Source organism: Toxotes jaculatrix, chromosome 23, assembly GCF_017976425.1.
Source record: "Toxotes jaculatrix isolate fToxJac2 chromosome 23, fToxJac2.pri, whole genome shotgun sequence".
NCBI classification, from domain to species: domain Eukaryota; kingdom Metazoa; phylum Chordata; class Actinopteri; family Toxotidae; genus Toxotes; species Toxotes jaculatrix.
Window position 1 is genome coordinate 2,685,351 of NC_054416.1, and position 19,578 is coordinate 2,704,928.

Genomic DNA, 19,578 nt, shown 5'->3' on the forward strand with positions numbered 1-19,578 from the left:
TATGCGGACATTTGTGCTAATTTTCTTTAATTCATCATAAAAATTCGATCTGCACAGAGAACGTTTGAGAAAAAACCTTTGTACGGACATTCAGGTACAAAGCTGCCACACATTCAGAGTGTCTGTCATTCTCTGCTATCCATCTTTCTCCTGTTTATATCTGCTGTTTTTTGTCACAGACATAATGTCAATGGCTCAGTAATGATGACAACATGTTGAGGCACAGTCTTCTGTCTCTTAATTGGCTTTTCTTGTCTGATTTTCTTTCAGGGTCACTACTTTTCATTTTTCTTTTCTTCTCCTGGCTCTGCTCATTACACCAATGTAATGAAAAGAAATCCTTCAACAATCTTTATTTAACAGATAGAAAGATAAACTGCAGATGTGCAGATTCTTTCTGTCCCATTTTCTCTTCTCATATTGGATAAGTTGAAAAAAAAGCACTGGAAAATGTTAACTGGACAACAATGACAGGGACACTATATCAATAATCTTAATGTTTCTTTCCTAAGCCTCTGGACTGGTTGAAAAAGATGCTGGTAAAAATAAGTTTCAGTATAATCAAAATGATGAATGTTGTTCAGTAAGAAAGAGACAGACATCAAGAAAAGAAATCAACTTTATTTTCAGGAGGGTGTCTCTCCCCCCAGAGTCAGATTTGTAGGGTCATTTTCTTTTTTGTTGTTCTTTGTGAGAAAAGTCCCTAAACACAATTTTCACCACTGAGACTAAAGTAATAAAACACCATCACAGCCCCAGAATAACAATTAGATCATTTTTTTGCCTCAGGCTGCTTGCTAGTTCGTTTTCCGATCAGCCATCCGGAACATATTGTGTGTGTTTGTCATATATTATCTACAGTGTCCTGTTGGGGACAGTGGTTGCATTCATGAGTGAATATTTGAAAATTGTAATTTAAAAAGTGAGAGGAAATGAAAAATAAGGCACATTTGGCCCAGTTAGGTTTCATCAGAGAGGGGCTTCGTGAACCTTGAAGGGCATTTCAGGACAGCGTGATACACACAAAGCCACATGCATTCACAACACATGCTCACACACAGACATAGCAGAAGGGGCGATGACACTTATGCAAACAAACTCAAATGAGCACTCAAACACACTTGGAATCAGTGCATTTAATTTTTCACTCAGTTGATTCTGCAGGCCAGGGGAGATGAGTCACAGCCAGGTTAACAGGCGTGTGTGTGTGTGTGTGTGTGTGTGTGTGTGTGTGTGTGTGTGTGTGTGTGTGTGTGTGTGTGAGAGAGAGAGAGAGAGAGAAAGAGAGAGAGAGAGAGAGAGAGAGAGAGAGAGAGAGAGAGAGAGAGCTCCACCACTGTAACTTACAGTTCAGAATAATTTTGAACGATTATTTTGATTATTATCAATATTTTGGGTACAGGAATCATCTTAAACTGTACATGGTTTGACTCTGTCATATCATTCGTCACCAACCAGTACGTAGAGAGAGAGAAGAAGAACACAGACTGAGGTGAAGTGAGTGAAGTGGATCACATGCTCACCACCGTCAAATACACTGTCACCATCAGTGACGGCGGTGGTGGTAGTCGGGGGTGGGGTTGTTGGGCAGGTGAAGTTTAAGTCGCTGTCAATTCCTGTGGAAGTGAAGGTAACAAAGCCTGTTTTGTTCCTGCCAGCGATGTTGCTAATCCATTCCTGGTACTCAGACACACGAGCGTAGACTCCAGGATATTTAGGTAAGGCGCAGTCAAAACCAAAACTCACAACTCCACTCTGGACCCACACAAAGTCATATTTGTTCACCAGTGGACCCCCAGAGTCTCCCTGTGGAAGGAGTTCAATGAGAGACAGAAGTTATCATTTAAAGCTGCTTCTGAAGCATCAGCCATGCTGATGCATGAATCTTGTGATATTGTTTTGTCATCATCACAATGAGAAATAGAAACAGCAAAACAGCAACAGGTCAAACTGATAGTGAATTTTGAGAGTGCCCTCTGCTGGACTCTGCAGACTGCAAAGTTGAAATATTTTCCACACTTTACATTGCTTTATGGTAGCCAAAGACATGCTAGCCATTTGCATGACTTGCAGTTCGTTTATGTAATTCTGCATATTACTTGGATGTGAATTTTTTAATTTAGCAACAAATCCACTAGATATGAAATCTGCCCTGTAACTGAAGCTGGAAAACCAAATACACGTTTCCAGGGTGTTTCTCTGTAGCTTACCGTGCTTTCTCTCACCTCTCTGGGAGGATACATTTCTCCCCTAGCAGTCAACAGAGCATTACATAACAAGCACACAGAAAGTGGTGGTCACCTGACATGAATCCTTCCCTCCAGCTGTGAGCCCAGCACAGATCATGTTCTCTGTGATGGAGTATTTATCTCTGTAGTAGCACTGGCACTCATTGTTTCCCACTATTGGTACATCGACCTCCTGTAGGGTGTCGGGGAATAAGGCTAATTGGAGAGATTAAAAAACGAAGATTCAAATTAATGAAGGACTAATGTAAAAAAAACAAAAAAAACAATATTTTGTGCACACAAATCATTATTCAAGCATTTTCAGCATATCAGAATCAGCATTAAACTTTTACAGATTGCATCTGTATCATGGCTCGTCTGAATACTTGAGAATTATTGAGGAATTATGTGATGAAGAGCAAACTGCACTGTTTCTCTTTGATTACCCTGAGTTCTACCCCAGCCAGTGACCCAGCTGTTGACCCCAGTGTGGAAAGTGCTGTTTGCCGAGGCCAAGCATATTGGCTGTATGTAGTCGGTAAAATTCACAGGGGCCGACAGCTTCAGAAGACATATGTCATTGTCCAAGGTCCTGCTGTCGTAAGCAGGGTGGCGAACGATCTCAGCGAGTCTCAGTGACACCTCATTGATGTTTGGACCTGACTGGTTGTGACGCCCGAGATGAACCCTTGTTGCGGTCTGAACATCCCTTGAAGACAAAAAAAAAAAAAAAAGTAAATTTTTCAGTGTCTGGTGTTGATAGTGAGCTTAGAATCAGCTGAATATCAGTTGACTTTTACAAATGGGTGTTAATACTTTGGGCCCTCTTTACACTTTGCATTAATAATACAAACAAATCAGCATCTTTCTTTTTCTTTTCTTTCTTCTTTTAATTTTTAGCACGCTATTTCTAAAACTTGTAGCTTTTGTCACTGAGATTCGGTGACATTTGAACTTGCTGATCACGTTCTGATTACAACATATTCTGTTGTTGTTGTTGTTGTTGTTGTTGTTGTTGTAGTCAGTTAATCTCTTTCTTACCTAACAAATACAAAATTGCTCTCCTCAGTAGATTTTGTTTGATTGCGACAGCCTTGAAACTATTTTGAAAAATAAAAACAGTCAAGGTGTGTCACAGATGGAATGTGGATGGTGAAGCCACCTGCTGTGCACAGGAGCCATGGTTCTCAGCTACAGCTACTCAGCTACTGTGTGGGATGGGTTTTTACAAATCCCTTAAAAATACGCTTATATTTTATAAACTATGCAAGCCAACAACCAAAAAATAGAAGGTTTATTAAAGGAAACTTGTTAAAGTAACCCCTCACCCTGGAAAGCAGTGAGCAGCTGTCAGCACCCACTGGTCGTTGATCAGCGACCCCCCACAGAAGGGCTGCGAATCACTGGTGATACTGGCCTGCCAGGGCCAACTACCCGGAGGCGCATCTTGACCTCCAACAATTCTGGTGTTTTTTAAAGCCTGGCCGCACGCTGCCAAAAGAGAAGAGACAAGAATTTAACATGGAGAATATGCAACAGGTTCTCATACCTCAGTTACACAATAGGTCTGTCAGCGCCAGCACCACTCATAACATGTGGTTAAGCTCATGTTCATTGTTAAATTTGAGGAAAAGTTGGAAGCTGATTTATAAACATGAATTAAAATGCTCTTTTCACCCAACATGCCCTGATGTTTTTGACAGGTGATGACAAATGGCCTTGACAGAGCTCCACTATACACAATACATTCCGACTTCTGGTGAATTAAGCCAGTACTGCTCATACTGCTCATACATTTTCCATAGCTGAGTGAAAAACAAAAGAAAACTTGAAAAGCCTGAAACGTTGGGCTTGGATCCTTACCAGGTATCTGTGACTGACAACCTGAAATTTAGAACAAAGAAAAAAATGTGATAAGTAAACCTGTCAGGGCAAAGACATACCAATATAAAATATGGAATATGTCAAAGTTTACTGTGGTCTTCTTTACTACTGCTGACAAAAATCGTCACCAAAGATGATTTGTAAAGATCCAAAGGTGCAGATTGTGGAAATGCTGACTTTTTTTCTTCCCAGTACTTTTTTCAGATCTGTATCAGTGTATGATAAAATCTGCACTCAGTCAACATCTGACTTGATGTGGGATGACGTATTGCTTTTACTGTTAAATCTTTACCTCGACATGCTTTGTCAAATTATTCTCTGCAAACACACAAAAGAATTCAGCTCTCTACCCATAATGACACTGAGAGTAAAATTTGCTCCCCCGTGAACAAGTTTAACGTTTTAACACTTGTCTTTTCTTAATTTGCGTAATACAGACAAATTTCTTTGTTGGACTTTATGACTGTTACCATATATTCCACAATGACCTAAAAGACGTTGATTTGCATGCAGATTTTCACGACACTTGACTGTGAACATAAAACGGAGCATTGTTTTGCTGCCACATAAGCTGCAGGTTTGATGGAACAAAATCAGATTCTGAATTATTCAGATTCTACTCTTCTGGTGTTCGACTTCCGAAGAACAACTAAAATAAATGTACCAAAGTTGTTGCTTTCTCTTGTTTTATTCATCATTGTTAAAATAGAAGACAGGAATCCAAATTATTGTCTGAACATATTATACAAAATATGTATATTTTAAGTGAAACAGAGTGTAAAGCAACTGATTCCAAGAACTCTATAGTGACACTTTAGTGAACTTTTGTACTTTTACTAGAGCAATTTTCAACCCACGAACCCAAATAACAAGACAATTCTGCAAAACTGTAAAGAAAAAACATCTGTCTTACCTTTGGATGAGAGAATGATCATCACAGCTACACCACACAGAACCTGTTGGAGAGCCATTTTTAATTATGCCCCCTTCACTTTGTCCTCAACATTAAATATGTCTTTCCTCTGTCTTCAGCTCCACCCACAGTGTCATACCTGGTAGTCAACCATCAGCACGACTTGACAACATGACTAAAATTTTAAGAAGCTCTTCTTGAGCTCTCTAAAGAGAATATGCAACACATGCATCAAGTCAAACACGTTTGTCCTGATTCATGTGTAGCTTTCCTACAGACTCATTCATTGTGACTCACTGCATTGTGACCTATACCTAGCTAAAGCTAACGCAGTCTAATGCAAGTTAATTAAACAGAGATTAGACACCAAAGTTAGAGCTCTTTCCAGGCCTGTGACTGTGGTTATATACAGTGCACTCAGACAGAAGTGTGCTGGGCCTTTAAACCCCTTTCAAATCAACCAAACTAGAAAGCATGGTGGTTAAGCCTAAGACAAGGCCCTTTAAATGTTTATGTTGTTGTTTTTATTATCTGCTTGTGTCTTCCAAACTTCTGGTCATTCTGCTTTTGTACCTGTAACAAAGAGAGCGAGATAGAGAAGCAAACACACCCACATGTCTTCTAAACATATTTCAAATCTGTCTATTAAAAGCTTAGAGTTTGCTTGGCACTCAATGAGGCAATATGGCACAGTAGAATCAATAAAATCTAATTTCATTTTGTGTGAAAGACAGAAGTAGCTGGCAGCGTTTTTCTTTTTTTTTTTTCTCATGTTGTGAATGTCTTGGAGAAAACCCAAACTCAGCAGCAAAAAAGTAAAACAATTTTAAATGTTTGATTTTGAAGCGATGTGTTCTTTCACCTAATGAATGTCTTATGTGGCTTAAGTTTAAGGTCAGAGTCATGAAGAAAGGAAGGAGAATAAAGGTGATCTACACTCCCAAGATGGACAAAGAGAGATGTGGCACAGTCAAAGAAATGAAAGCAGAGGTATGTAAGGTTAAGGTTAGGACGAGTTATCATCTGGAGGCTGTGATGGGAGACGAGGGGTTGATTTTGACATGATACGCAGCAGCAAAGCCGGTTGTAATGATACTGATTAACTGATGCAATCATCTGAAACCTTCTCATCTCTCTCAATCAGATGGACCGGGGCAGATGGAGAATGCTGATTAGAGGTGAACAACGAATAGGACACGTCTTCCGTGTTACGTGCGTGTTTGAGTGCGTGTTAGTGAGCAAAGTGGAGAAGACTGTGGTGTGCAATTCATTCAAGAACTGAATCCTTCTGTGCCGTGTTTTAACATTCTTCCTGACATCATGTTCTTCCTCCAAACCAGTTTTAGGGTGTGCAGGACATAACTCTCACCAATATGACAAGAATTTGTTTTCCATTGTGGAGGAGGCTACGCTGGTGCACTAAAGACATGCTTTCACAACTAATACTACCAAAGAGCCTAAATGACAACAACGACAAAAGCACACTTGGAATTCAGTGTCAAAGGTGAGTATCGCTCCTTTGTCTGCAGTTGCTCCGAGTTGCACAATTCACTAAAACTTTTTGGCAAAGCATCCATCAACAGACGGTCATCTCGGCAAAGCACGCAGCCAAGTTTTAACATACATTTCCTAGTTGTTGTATAGTTTGTACCTTTGGCAGGCAGCTTCCAGTGTTGATGAATCACATCCTCTGCCAATTTCCATATTTCTCTCCCTCAGGTTTCACTCAGAACAACATCATTCGGACTGACTCATTTTTCAAATGCAAATGCGCTTTGTGCTGTTTTTGTAAATGTAGAAATCAGAAATGATTTTTTTCTGCAGTGACATCTTGATTTGAGTTGTTGCAAAACTAGAGATACCCTGAGATAGAGAAACCGAATCAGCGAGGCATGGAGCTGCTGTCCTCCTGTCAGCCGAGGTAAAGGGTTACAAAAACACTTTTCAGTCTCTGTCCCAATGTACAGTAAAACCTTATAAGTACGTTTGCTGCGTGATGGAATAAATCCAAATTATCCAACACCGGAGTTCCTGCCACCTTGACCTACAATATAGTTTAATATTTTCTCTTTCAAACTTTTCCTCTGCCTTGATGAAACAGTGCCCAGATCCCCATGTTGCCCAGTGACACATCATTACCTGACTTCCTGTTTCCATGTGCTTTTGCTGCCTGAGTCGTTATAATGGAGAACGCACAGCCGCAGCTGTTGACTCATTTATCTCAGCTTGTACATTTTTCTGGTCAATATACTGACGGCCCCTTTTACCCGGGCAAACAGCAGCCCTACCGATAATCTCCAGGCTAACACTGTTCAGAGTGCGGTGTTGACTCTTGAGTGTGTGTCTGAGTTTGTGAATGAGTGAATGAGAAAGAGAGAGAGAAAAGGAGGATACATGCGTGTGTGCTTCTTTCTGCTTTTTTTGTGGAAATTAAAATTTATGCATCAAGAACTGACTCAGAATCTGCTGAGAGAAAGTGAGAAGGCTTGAATACATCTACATTTTGACGCAGGTGCACTTAAAAATAATCCACCCCAAACGTAGGTGGCTCTTTTCCCAGCACCCCTCAATTCATCATCACTCCAGACTCCAGAGCATGCAGCTAACTGAAAGCAATCTGAATGAATCTGACTGTGTAGCCTGTTTGCTTAATTGATGTTACAGGTATGGGTGGGACACCTGTGGGACATGTGGAGCGATTATGAGGAAATATCTTTTGTAAAAACGCTGTTTATCCCAACAGTAGAGTTTCAAAGACCTGGAGAATCTGTGCTTCTTTACGTTTCCTCACGAAAGCTTTCAGGTGTTTGAAACGCCAAGAATAGAAGCGCAAACGTAACCCAACTGAAAAGCTGGTGGAAGATATATCGGGATCAATTTGTTTTGGCCTTTTGAGGTGAAATGCAATCAGATTAGCAGCTAACAAGCTATTTCACGCTGATTAGAGGCACAGACAGGAAACCTTTGCCTTCAAGCTGCATGTACAGGCTCAGGCTTCTGAGGAAGACATTTACATAAATAGTGGAATAATGGAAGTGAGTGTGTGGAAGAGCCGTTGGGTAAGACTGTGATTTGTTTGGAGGTGTGAGTCAATGAATGTGCACTGGAAGTGAGTAAATGTTGATGAAATGTGTGTGTATGAGCGAGAGGATATGAACATGACAAACAAATGATGTGTTTGTGTGACCGGGGGGGGGCTGCACAGTTGTCTTCCATGTTTATCTGTTTATTTGTTTTGTGTGTGTTCTCAAGCAGGGATGACTCATGTAGACGAGCAGCATGCCTCGGAGACCTGTACAAGTAAGCGTGTGTGTGTAAATATGTGTGTGTGTGTGTGTGTGTGTGTGTGCACCTGCGTCACTTGATGGGCTGTTACAAGGAGGCTTAAGTGCTCAGTTCAAACTTTAAAATCAGAGCACGCAACAGCAAAGATCAAGTATTGGTTTTACTTCTTTGGACAGATTTTTGAATTTCTCTTTCTCTCTCTTGCTCTCTCCAGAGCACACACACACACACACCCACACACACACACCCAGTCACGCACACACACCCAGTCACGCACACACACACATGCCCACAAGGAAGAACAAAATTTCATTCCCATGAACAAGCCGTGATGTGATAGAAAAAGCTGGAGCGATCACTACCAATTATGACTCCTTTCTTTCCCCTGCTCTGTGACTCCCAGTGAAAGTTGGTGAATTTAGCAGAGATGGCAGTCTCACACACACACACACACACGCACACACACACACACACACACTTACATTCTTGTCTCTTCCCTTCTAATTAATAAAGCTCAAAATAATGTTTCATCAGACTCTTCTGCCTGCTTGTTGCTGCTAAGAAAAAAAAAACTGTATAATTTACCCACACATGGGAGGCAGTGACACATGATGGAGAGATTGTGTTCATCTCTCTCTCTTTTTCTTTCATTATTTGCCCCTTTCTCTCCCACTGTCTCTTCAGGCCTGAAGTGTGAACGCGCTGTTCACACATTTAGAATTTTCAGATCCTCTTTAAAGATTTTTTTTTTACATTGAAAACCCAAAAACTTGAAACCTACAGACGGTTTTAACTTTAACTCTCATGTGGGATGTATAATCAGAATAGGATTGTTGGCACCAGTATGGTTAGGATATAAAAACTTTTCATTACTGTAGAAGCCAAATAAGTTATGTAATGTAAGATGGGTAGGTGTAATTGTCTGTAACTCAAGCTTACGCCTTTTCATGCTGCATTCTTCTCAACTGTTGGAAGTAAATGCATTTCTGCTGCTATTATTTGTGTCAGTGTGAACTAGAACACATTGATCACACAATGGACATGTAGAAGCAGATGTAGGAGAATGTTATGAAAAATTTGGATGTGTGTACTGACACACATATATGATTTTTTTGCTGTGAAACTGGATTACAGTGGTTCTGTTTTGCGAATCCAACCAGTCTCCTCCCCAAAAGGAGTAAAACTCCAAGTACATCCACAATAAGCTGCTTAGATTAGTAAACACATCTTTTTCTCTCTGTCCAGATTAATATTGTGCCTTTCTCAGCCAAAAACTGAGCTTTTACAAAACAGTCTGTGGAGTGTTTAAAATCTTAGAATGTGGGTTTGGTGTTTCAGTGTGAAAGAAGGTAAATGATTCACGTTCAGTGCCAGTATAGCTGAACACAGAGCAGAAGCTTTTTGTTTTTGAGCCATGATGAAATAGCTACTTCATACTTGACAGCTGAAACAGAAAAAGGTGGGAGCAACTATGTGGTGAATCTGGCTGCGCTGAATGACTGCGCTTTGCAGAGTGACTGGCTGTGTGTGTAGCTGTGTGTAGTCACCGTCGACGGTGTTACAGCAAAGTTAGGAAGGCAACTTTCTGTCTTCTTCTGTGTTCATGCATTTTGATAAGGATGACATTGTATACAATAGATCACTGACACTCCTCCACTGCACGGCTGAATTCCCAGGTGGGAGCCACAGTGTACAGCTGAATGCACTGATTACATACACAAACACTTCTTCATCTTCATCTTCATCCGCTTATCCGGGGCTGGGTCGCGGGGGCAGCAGTCTGAGCAGGGACGTCCAGACTTCCCTCTCCCCGGACACTTCTTCTAGCTCTTCTCAAACACATTCACTCAATATTTAATCAGGATGCTTACTATTCTACTGTTCTGCACTGGTTGCATCAAGATATGAGACTTTTAACCTAAAGACTACTTTGAGAGCACCTGCAGTTTTGGCCTGTCAACAGTCTTTCCTTTTTTTATTCCCCATCAGCCGTCGTCTGTTCAGGTTGCCATGCAGCCTTGCTTATTTGTGTCTCTGACATTTTTTTTTTGATTGACAAGACAAGATTTGACAACACATGCATTTCCCTGTGGAAAGCAGAGCAAACTCGATGACGTCAAACAGTTTTTATGAACTTCTTCTGGTGCCTGATGCAGCTTCAGCATGAGTCTACGTCCAAATGTATGTATAAATGTAGAGATATTCCTTCTCCTCTGAACTCACTGTTTACTCACAAGAGAGCGATGAACGTTATCAGTCTGGCTTCAGTTCTCACAGAAGCCTCTGTGTGTGTATTTCTGTGTGTCTTCCTCATGAGTGGTCAACAGTTATTTTTGTATTTTTTAATAATGATTTTTACTGTGCTGTGAATTGTTATCTGTGTGTGTGTGTGTGTGTGTGTGTGTGTGTGTGTGTGTGTGTGTGTGTGTGTGTGTGTGTGTTGAAATCCATTGGCTCAAATTTGCTTTCCAATCCATCTTTCTGCATTAATCAGGTGTCAAGTCTCTGGTGGTCCTAATCCCTTCTTTAAATAACAACACACACACATACACACACAAACCAACACACACACACACCACCTGCATGTCAGAAAAATACACAAAACACCAGGAGGAATGAAATTTCACTCGCACACACACACTCTTAGTCCCTCATTATGCAGCATTATGCAAACAACACACAGGATCACAGTGGACTGAAAACAGTTGTGTCTTACATAAATTCACAGAAGAGCACATACGCACACATACAACACACACACACACAAAATGCTAAATGAAGATTGTACTCCCCCAGCTGACACTGTGAAAAACGTACTCAACAAAAACACACACACGCAAACCCAGCTCTGCCAGGTGGATCCTCTCCTGACCTCGATAGTCGACCTGAGAGAGTAAAGCACTGTTTGTAAGCTGTGAGTGTGTGTCTGTGTGTGTGTGTGTGTCTGTGTGTGTGTTGCATCTGTGTCAAAGCCAACAGTGGTTTTTGACCCCTGATCAGCTTATCTCCTAATAACTCACAGCTGTTGTCAGCTACAGTGTGTACTCATGAGTATATGTATACGTACTTGTGTGTAGCTGTGTAGTTTGAAATAACTGAAGGTCGGCTGATATTCCTCAAAACAATGTGGAACAAAGTTCGATCAAATAATTAGAGTGAATCAGTGGAGAAAACGGGCTGTAGCAGCAGATACAAGCAGTGTTTCTGAGAGAAACAACAAAAGAATATAATTACCTCTGAAGGCTGTAGGGGGAGAACTATGATTGTGTATTCTGGGATGTAATGTAATGTTTGCAGATTCCACGTTGTCAGAAAACAAATAATAGTAACGGTGTTTTAAAAAAAAGTCATTTTTTTCTTTTATAGCAATGATAAACCAAATGGTCAAGGTTATTTTATTGTTTGGAAATGAAAACTGGTGTCACTCAACAGAACATGTCACCTGGTGTTTGTGAAGTTGAAACATAAAGAGTCAATACAACTGCCACATCATTACAAACTCCAGCTGGACAAAGCTGTTATGACTCCAGCTGATTTACATTTCGCTCTGCTTCATGATCATCACTAAAATGTAAATTCCTTGTTTCCTTGTTATCGTGTGTCAGAGGCAGCAGGGGGGAAAAAAAAAAAAAAATCAGCTCACCCACACAGGTGTCTCCACTTGTTCTGGCTGATTAGACCTCTGCTCAGGCTGGAGTCAGGCAGAGCTGAACTGGGAGTGGTGCACTCACCAAAGTCTTGCAGTCAAACAGCAAAATTTCAGACCAGAATCAGTCAAATTCATTCCAGTGAAATCGGCACAATCAGCAAAGTTTCACACAGAGACAGAGTCAGTTTTCCTTGTGCCTTTTCACAGTGTGGAACTTTGGTGAACACTGACACACAAATCTGTGATTCTGACTTCCCTAGTGTGACTGAGGAGAAGAAGGTTCCCTGTGGAACATTTGTTTGGTGCCGTTCGTTTGCGTAGAATAATTAAGTATGTTGCTGGATAACTGCAGGACAAGGACTGTGCAGGAGACAAAGGACAGATGCGTCTGGCTGCAGTAGAACAACACATCTGTGAAATTTAGCAGGTAACAATTTATTCTTCTCTCTTTCAGGCTGTGTTTTGTGTGTTTACTCTTCACAACAGTAGCTTTTTATCCTCATCACTAGAATCTGTGTGTTCCATTATTTTTAAGGACTTGTTCTGTGCAGAACCTGAATTAAGTCTTTACAAATATGCTCTGGGTGTGTGTCAGTGCACACAAATACACACACACACACACACACTGAAAGATTTGAATCCCTGTCAAAGTGAAATGGCGTGCAATAGTAAATTGACAGGTGGCAAATCACACACATGGAGAGTGAGTGGATGACACAGCGAAGGCTTCGCAGTGAAAGTGGATGGATTTGTTAGTGTGTGCACGCAGCGCGATATTGGCCGTCACATTTTATTCTGGCATTCATAGATATCACCCATCTGTTATGAAGCAATGCCAGGTGGGAAAAGTGAGTGGCAAGAGCATGAGAAAAGCGTGTGAGTGTGTGTGTGTGTAGACAAAAATTTCTCTGAGGCTTTGTGTGTGTTTGTGTGTCTGCCTCTGTGGGTAATAAGTAACCTCAGTGGGGAATCTGAGGCTGTAATGAGAGAACACTCGTCAATTAGTTCTTTTAATCCAGAGGTTTTCACCATCGCAGTGGGGTCTTCATCAGGGGTTTCCTGGAAGACGCACCAATAGTGATAGACGCACACACTTTCTGGTGAAAACCTTGTATCTCCAAAATGTTTGCTTGCTGCTGTTATTCTGTGCTGTTGTTTACCACAGTTTTGCCTATTAGACCAGCAGCTGTTGTTCCTTTTTTTTTTTTTTTTTTTTTAACTCATTACAAAACTTTATTATGCATGCAACAACTTTTGAGCACATTCACAGAATGAAGCAGAGGTTTTCTTTAAAATATGAAAAATGTCTAATCACAGATGTTCACAATTGTAACAGAGTTTTGAAAGAAAATGCAGTAATGTGTGTTTTTGCATTTTATCACATTGTGTTTTTCTCCAGAGATTCTATCAGATTTTCTGTTTTTCTATCTGCAAATAAAAACAAGAAGTCCAGCTGGTTGTTGGTTGAGATGAACCTTAAAGGCTCTGCACACTCGCCGGGTGTTTTGAGTCACTCTGTTCAGACCTCTGCTGAGGTTGAAGTCGGGTGTAGCTCTGCTGGAAATGGTGTGAGGTTGCCAAACTTGTTGCACCGCCAAAATAAAGTTATGAGTTAAAAGGTTATCACAAAGACACACTGTGTACAGTGATGATGGTATGATGGAAATGATGACAGATGTCTGTCATATCAATGTCAGTGAACTTGTACAGCAACAAGTTGAGCTGTAACCTGTTAGTTTGTTGTATTAAAGTGTCATTTTTGCAGATTGCTTATTTATGTTTGCATAAATGAATTTTGAGCTGTAATGTTCATCATGAAAAGGAGCCCCGGGGCGCTTCAGCAAATAAAGTAAAGTGAGATGATGCAGAGGATGTTTTCTTGTTCCCACTCCGGCTGATTGTGTCAGTACAAGCTATTTTCTGCCAGTATTCAGAGCTGTAACAGATACCTCTGAGGCTGCCGTGTCTCGTCCCTATCTCAGAGTGAACAAGCAGCTCTCAAAGGTCCGGGCGTGTCCCTGAACACATCAGATTAAATCCACAAGAAACTGATTGCTTGATTGAAAACAGAGCCCAGCAGCATTTGCTTTACTGATTCATGTGATATTCTTCCTCTTCAGGATTCACAGGATACACACGGCTGAGATTCCTTTGTCTGCATCGGACCGTGGAAAACTCGGTGAGTGATAAGGCTTATCAGAATATTGGAAAATCAGGGGAATCCCACGAGGACTGGAACAGGACGCCCTCCATGCACTGCATCAAACTGGAAATCTGATGTGCAGAGGAAACCACTAAACACAAATAACATTGTTCATATTTTGTTTAATATAATATTAATATTTAAAAAAAGAAAGAAAATGGTAATAATTTTAGATCATAATAAATAACCATGGGCTTCATGATACATGGCCCAGATGTTATCCTTAGTGAAAATTTGTTATTTAAATTATTGCAATATTAACGTGACATTGAAATTCAAATACTATAACACTACAGTGAGTTTATGTTTATTTGCTATGAAGAATTTCATTGTCGTTTTTCATATATATGAACACAAAACATCAAGAGAAAGTCAACAGAAGAAAGCCAGACAAAAACATCAAAACCAAAACATAAAAGCAAAGTAATAATAAAAAAGAAGAAGAAGAAGAAGAAGAAAAAAAAACCAAGGATCAAGGTCCTCTGACAAAACTCCACATTCAAAGGTCAGCGGTCACAGTGAACAGAACAACAAACCATCACTCTGTGGCTCAGCCTTTTCGTTACTCTCCAGTGATTTCTCTGTGATTTGTGTGCAGGGTTTTCTATCATCCGATGAACATGTAACCTGTTTTGACTCTCAGCTGTCATTGCGATGTACGCTGCTGTGCGGCCTTGTCCCTCCCACTATGCCACTGACTGTCAGTGACCCATCAATGGTTCACCAGTTGAATGTTATTTGACAGTGACAGTGAAACTTATTTCCCTGAACTTGCCATGCTGATATTTGGTTAATGATTAACAGAGAAGTGAGATTTTATTTTTCCCATAAAAACAATTATACAAGAATTCAGTGTTTGACCACAGAGACGTTATTACTGCAAATGTCTTTCTCCTTTCTCTTTCCGCTCCCTATAGGGGACAGGTTGCTGTTGGCACCTCCTCAATTTGTAGGAGAGAAGACGACAACGATGAGGTAAGAAATTGCAAGAGGGCACTCGAAACAGTGTCTGAACTCAAGTAAACTAAAGCTAGTTAAAAAGGCACCATTGTTATTTCTGTAATCATGATTTTAAAATGCTGAAAAATTAAAAAACTTTAAATTCATGCAGCTCTTTATAACTGATTTCTCCTTTTGGTACTTAACTGGCACAATTACCACTTTGTGACAGGCACATAGGAACAGAAAATGCATATGTTGGTGTCGTTATAATAACTTTACTTTCATAAACTGGAAAAACAATCGTGAGCACATCTAAATATTTTACACATTTGTCTGCGTGCGTTTTCATTTGCTTCCATCTTTGTCACAACCTGCCCGTGATTCTGCCACAGGGACGCTTATGACAAAATGTGACCTGATTGAATAATTGATTTACAACTATATTTGGTCTGCCACCAACCCCTGCAAAACTTACTGGTGTTCAGTAGCACTGAGGCTGTGCAAAGGCTTCTTTCTCTGTGTGTCTTGTTCTCTCTTGTTCCAAAAGTCAATGAAGGAGAAAAAGAACAACAACCAGCTTCCCTGATGAGTTGAAAATAATTTAAACAAATGCTTCACCTTGAAAACACTTTGTCATGAGTCAAGCAATTTGCAAACCACTATGAGAGGAAGCATCAGACTTTTGTGTCTGCGAGTGTGCACAAACAAAGTATGTTTTCATCTCTGTTTTGCTTGTGTGTTGTGTTTGCATCCCCTGCTGCCGCCACTGCTCTGTTGCATTTCCTTTCCAAACAAATAAATGATGATCAGCCTTTGCCTTGACTTAGTCTGTGTGCACACTTCCACTCTGACAAGTCCTGACAAGCCTCATCAACAGGTGACTCGGAAGTGACGGATGTGAAGTTGTGACCTGATTAGTTTGATGAAACCTGGACCGGAATGTTAAATTAGAGAAGAGGATAGCAGAGGCGACAGGCAGGGAATAAGAATGAAATGGATCTGTGTTCGGGTTAAGACCTCAGATTGGCAACAATCAAAGAGGATCATGGACTGGGAACATGGCGGCTTTGAAAATGATCTCGCCCTGTAAGGGACACGTGGAGGAACAATCGAAGGGAACAGGAACAGCGTGAGAGACGTCTGCATCTTTTTGTGTTCACCCTGAAAAGTTAAGAGTTTTATGGATGGTTTTATCCAAACTGTTTGCAGCCCACCCGCCTCCATGAGCTTCATTTGGATGAGTCATGCTGCCATTTGCACCATGCAGAGAGAGTCAGGTCCATTGTTAATATTCTTCCTCCGACCTGCAGATATACAGCAGCAGTTTCTAATCTTTAGCTGAGACACTTGGACAAAGTGTTTGTGTGTGTATTCTTTAGGGTTTTTTTTTTATTTTTATTTTTTTTTACTGTGACCAATTATGACCAAATGCCTGCAAAACTAATGACATTCTCGTCAGCCGTACTTTGTCAGTGCTAATTATAAAATGTGTGTTTGCATTGTGTTAGTATTGTCCTTGTGAGCATGTTAGCATGCTGACTTTGAAATTTAAGTGGAGCCTCAGTGAGCTGCTAGCATGTCTGAGACTGAAAATACTATTTGACAGGGATTCAGGTGTAGTAAGAAAGCCATCTTTTCTTTTCTTCTCTAAAAATTTAAGTACTTCAGCAAACAGGAGCCCTGGTAGCTGAGCGTTTCAAATATTTATCAGAGATTACTCACAATGAAGGCAACAGTAGAATTAAATTCAATTCAATCCTCCACCGCTCCAAGCAACCAATACTGCCAAGTGAACGGGTCAGAGAGCTGCACCGATCTGACAATATTGCTTTGACCCTTGAGTGATCGTGACAAAGACCAGCACCAGGACAAGAAACATGAGAAATAAGGCTTAATCTTTTTCATGATAAGAGCTTATTAGAGGGAGGGTTATAGGAGAGAGGATATATGACTCATAGGGGAGAGGATAACATAAAGTTTTTTGTAGATGAGTTTTCAGAGTTTTCAGCCTGCAGTAGAAACAGGGAGAGGCCCTGCTGTTAGGACTGTGGATGGAAGGTCATTCAACCAGCAGAGGAAGAAGAGTCACGACCAGCCTCACGTCTGGTATAATGAGGGAAGTAATCAGCAGCTTATGATGGGGAGGATTTCTAAATCAGAGCAGTACAGTCACCTACAGCACAGCATCCCTGCCTGGAGCTGGCATTGGATGCAAACTCACTGAGTTCTGTGCAAGGGCAAAGTGCACATTGTTTCTTAGCTCAGAGGTTTGACATATAGTGTGCAGGGTTTCTGTGGTAGTCACTAAGAGGTTAACATCAGCTGCAAGGGGAGCTAGCATGCCTCATGTGCTGTATCATCAACCAAGGCTTGTGCCTTTATCCTTAAAAAATCTCTGAATTTAGCTCCACCCAGTGGTCGGTTCAAAAAAAGGTCCTTATGGCACACAGTGTCTTTATTGATACCCTCTAGCCCCATTAATGCTATAATCACATTCAAATTCTGCACTACACTTAATCAGGAGGTTCAGGAGTATAACTAGACTTTGAATTTAAAATGTGTGAGCAATGCCAGGTGTCCTTATCGTTTAAATGACACCCCATAATTGGCCAGTTGGTCCAGGACCTGACTGCCAGACTCAGTCAATTTTCAGTCAGTGTTTCCCTGAAATATATCTTCCAAAAAAAAAAACTGAGCTCATAAGATTCAGTCTGGCTTTATTCAGTAAAATGACCATGGACATGGACTTATTGTCACTGTGGTAATATATTGTGCACTGTACTTTTAAAAACCTGCCTTTAACATCTTCTTGTTGTGTAAAAGCTGATGTGTTATTTATTAATATAGTACCTTAGTAAAATCTCATATCACGCACCTGCTAAGTCTCAAAAGAATTTTTTAAGTTTCGTTGTGGTCGTAACAAAACCTCTTTATTTTTTCCTCCGAGCTTTTTAAGTCCAGAAATCTCTTAAGCTCTGTTCTTTGCTCCGTCCATTGTCTTTTGGGGAGCAAGCAGGGATGACTCACCTGTTTTAAAGATGCAACATAAATAGCCTCGCTGTCTCTTCTAACTCCTCCTTTGTCTCAATTGGTCTCTTGTCTCTGACTTCTCCTCTCTCCTCTCTGCACTTTTGTCTTCAGATGGTCCAGGATATAAGGGGCTTTATTTTTAGCCACGCAGGCTGCGTATAAAAGAGCTTCACTGCAAAATGAGACGTTCACCATTTGAAATGGGTGTCACCTACCTCAGTGATTGCCCGTCATGAAAGCAAAGCCCATTCTGGGACACTATTATATGAGTCACCTTTGCTATTACTCTGTTTTTGAAGCACAGGTGAATTTCAGGTATCAAAATAGAGAGAATATGACTGTGTGTCGAGCTTATTTCGTCTACCCCAGAGGTCACACGTTTTCACAGAAATTCCTCAGCTGGGAGAAGCTTAACACTTTTTAAAAACTGAACAAAATTTGGCTTTTTGAAATGCCAGTTTTGTTATTTTTTGTTAACTTTTATTTCGGTAGATGCTGAGATTTAAATTAGTCTCATGACACTCGGTCGAGGAAGAATTAGGACAACTGGAAAATTACAAACAAATCGCACACTGTACAACAGTGCACACAAAATGATTATTATTATTTTTAAAGAAGCTGTGTAATGGAGGAAAAGCAGCTCAGTTAATTAGTTTTATTTTGTTTCTTTCAGCACACACTTCAGGGGCTGATAAGGTTCGGCCACACTCGCAATTACAGAGTCCAAAACACAGGGAGCTGTTAGCTGCCATCCACGTTTGCATAATCTTCACAAAAGAAGCACAGTTTTCAGACAGATATGAGACACAAGTCAACATTAAAAAAATTCTCACTTGAACAAATTCTATGAACTTATTTTCAGTTGGTGATGGAGCTGAGGAGCATGCCAGCTAGCTTGGACAGCCATTTTATACCAACAAATGAGAATGCCAGATTTGTTTTTAGCTTGATAACAGTTTAATTTGTCCAAAGGCTTTAAAATATTTAATTAACCCATAGAGGTAACCCTAGAAGTTATGTTGGCTGTCAGCTAAAGTAAAAACAGCAAAGCTAAAATAACAAACTGTATCCAATATATATACATGTCCAACACGTTGTACTGTCGGTCAGACAACAAGCAACTTGAAGAAGCCATCATAGGCTCTGGGAAATCGTCCCTTTTTGCTATTTTCTGACATTAAATGATCAGTTGACAGGTTGAAAGGCAAAATGATTATGCACATTATGCACCTACACACACACACACACACACACACACTTACAGGCCAGAGAGAGGCCTCACAACAAAAGCAGAGACAAACAGACAAAAGTGATTAGCAGACGCCGTCACGCAGCAAAACCCTCCAAGAGCTGCTACGTGTCCCTCTTAAATAAACACTGCCCTCCCCACACACACACAGACGCACAAAGACACACACACACACGCAGTGTCCAAACAGATAAG

At 40.6% G+C, this 19,578-nt stretch overlaps 1 protein-coding gene across 1 annotated transcript; it reads right to left on the reverse strand.

Moving 5' to 3' along the window:
- Positions 1-810: 810 nt before the first annotated feature.
- Positions 811-5,164, reverse strand: LOC121177158 (serine protease 27-like). Its single transcript, XM_041031373.1, has 6 exons — positions 5,026-5,164; positions 4,092-4,112; positions 3,557-3,719; positions 2,675-2,937; positions 2,302-2,444; positions 811-1,806 (listed from the first exon to the last, which is right to left on the reverse strand). The coding sequence occupies exons 1-6, from the start codon at positions 5,081-5,083 to the stop codon at positions 1,441-1,443; spliced, it is 1,014 nt and encodes a 337-aa protein (XP_040887307.1). The 5' UTR covers positions 5,084-5,164; the 3' UTR covers positions 811-1,440.
- Positions 5,165-19,578: the final 14,414 nt, after the last annotated feature.

Coding starts and splice junctions, on each gene's coding strand:
- LOC121177158 (XM_041031373.1), bottom strand. CDS start 5,083: ATGGCTCTCCAACAGGTTCTGTGTGGTGTAGCTGTGATGATCATTCTC. Junction 3,720..4,091: donor TTGTCAGTCACAGATACCTG/GTAAGGATCCAA, acceptor CTCTTTTGGCAG/CGTGCGGCCAGGCTTTAAAA. Junction 2,938..3,556: donor GCTGCTCACTGCTTTCCAGG/GTGAGGGGTTAC, acceptor TTTGTCTTCAAG/GGATGTTCAGACCGCAACAA.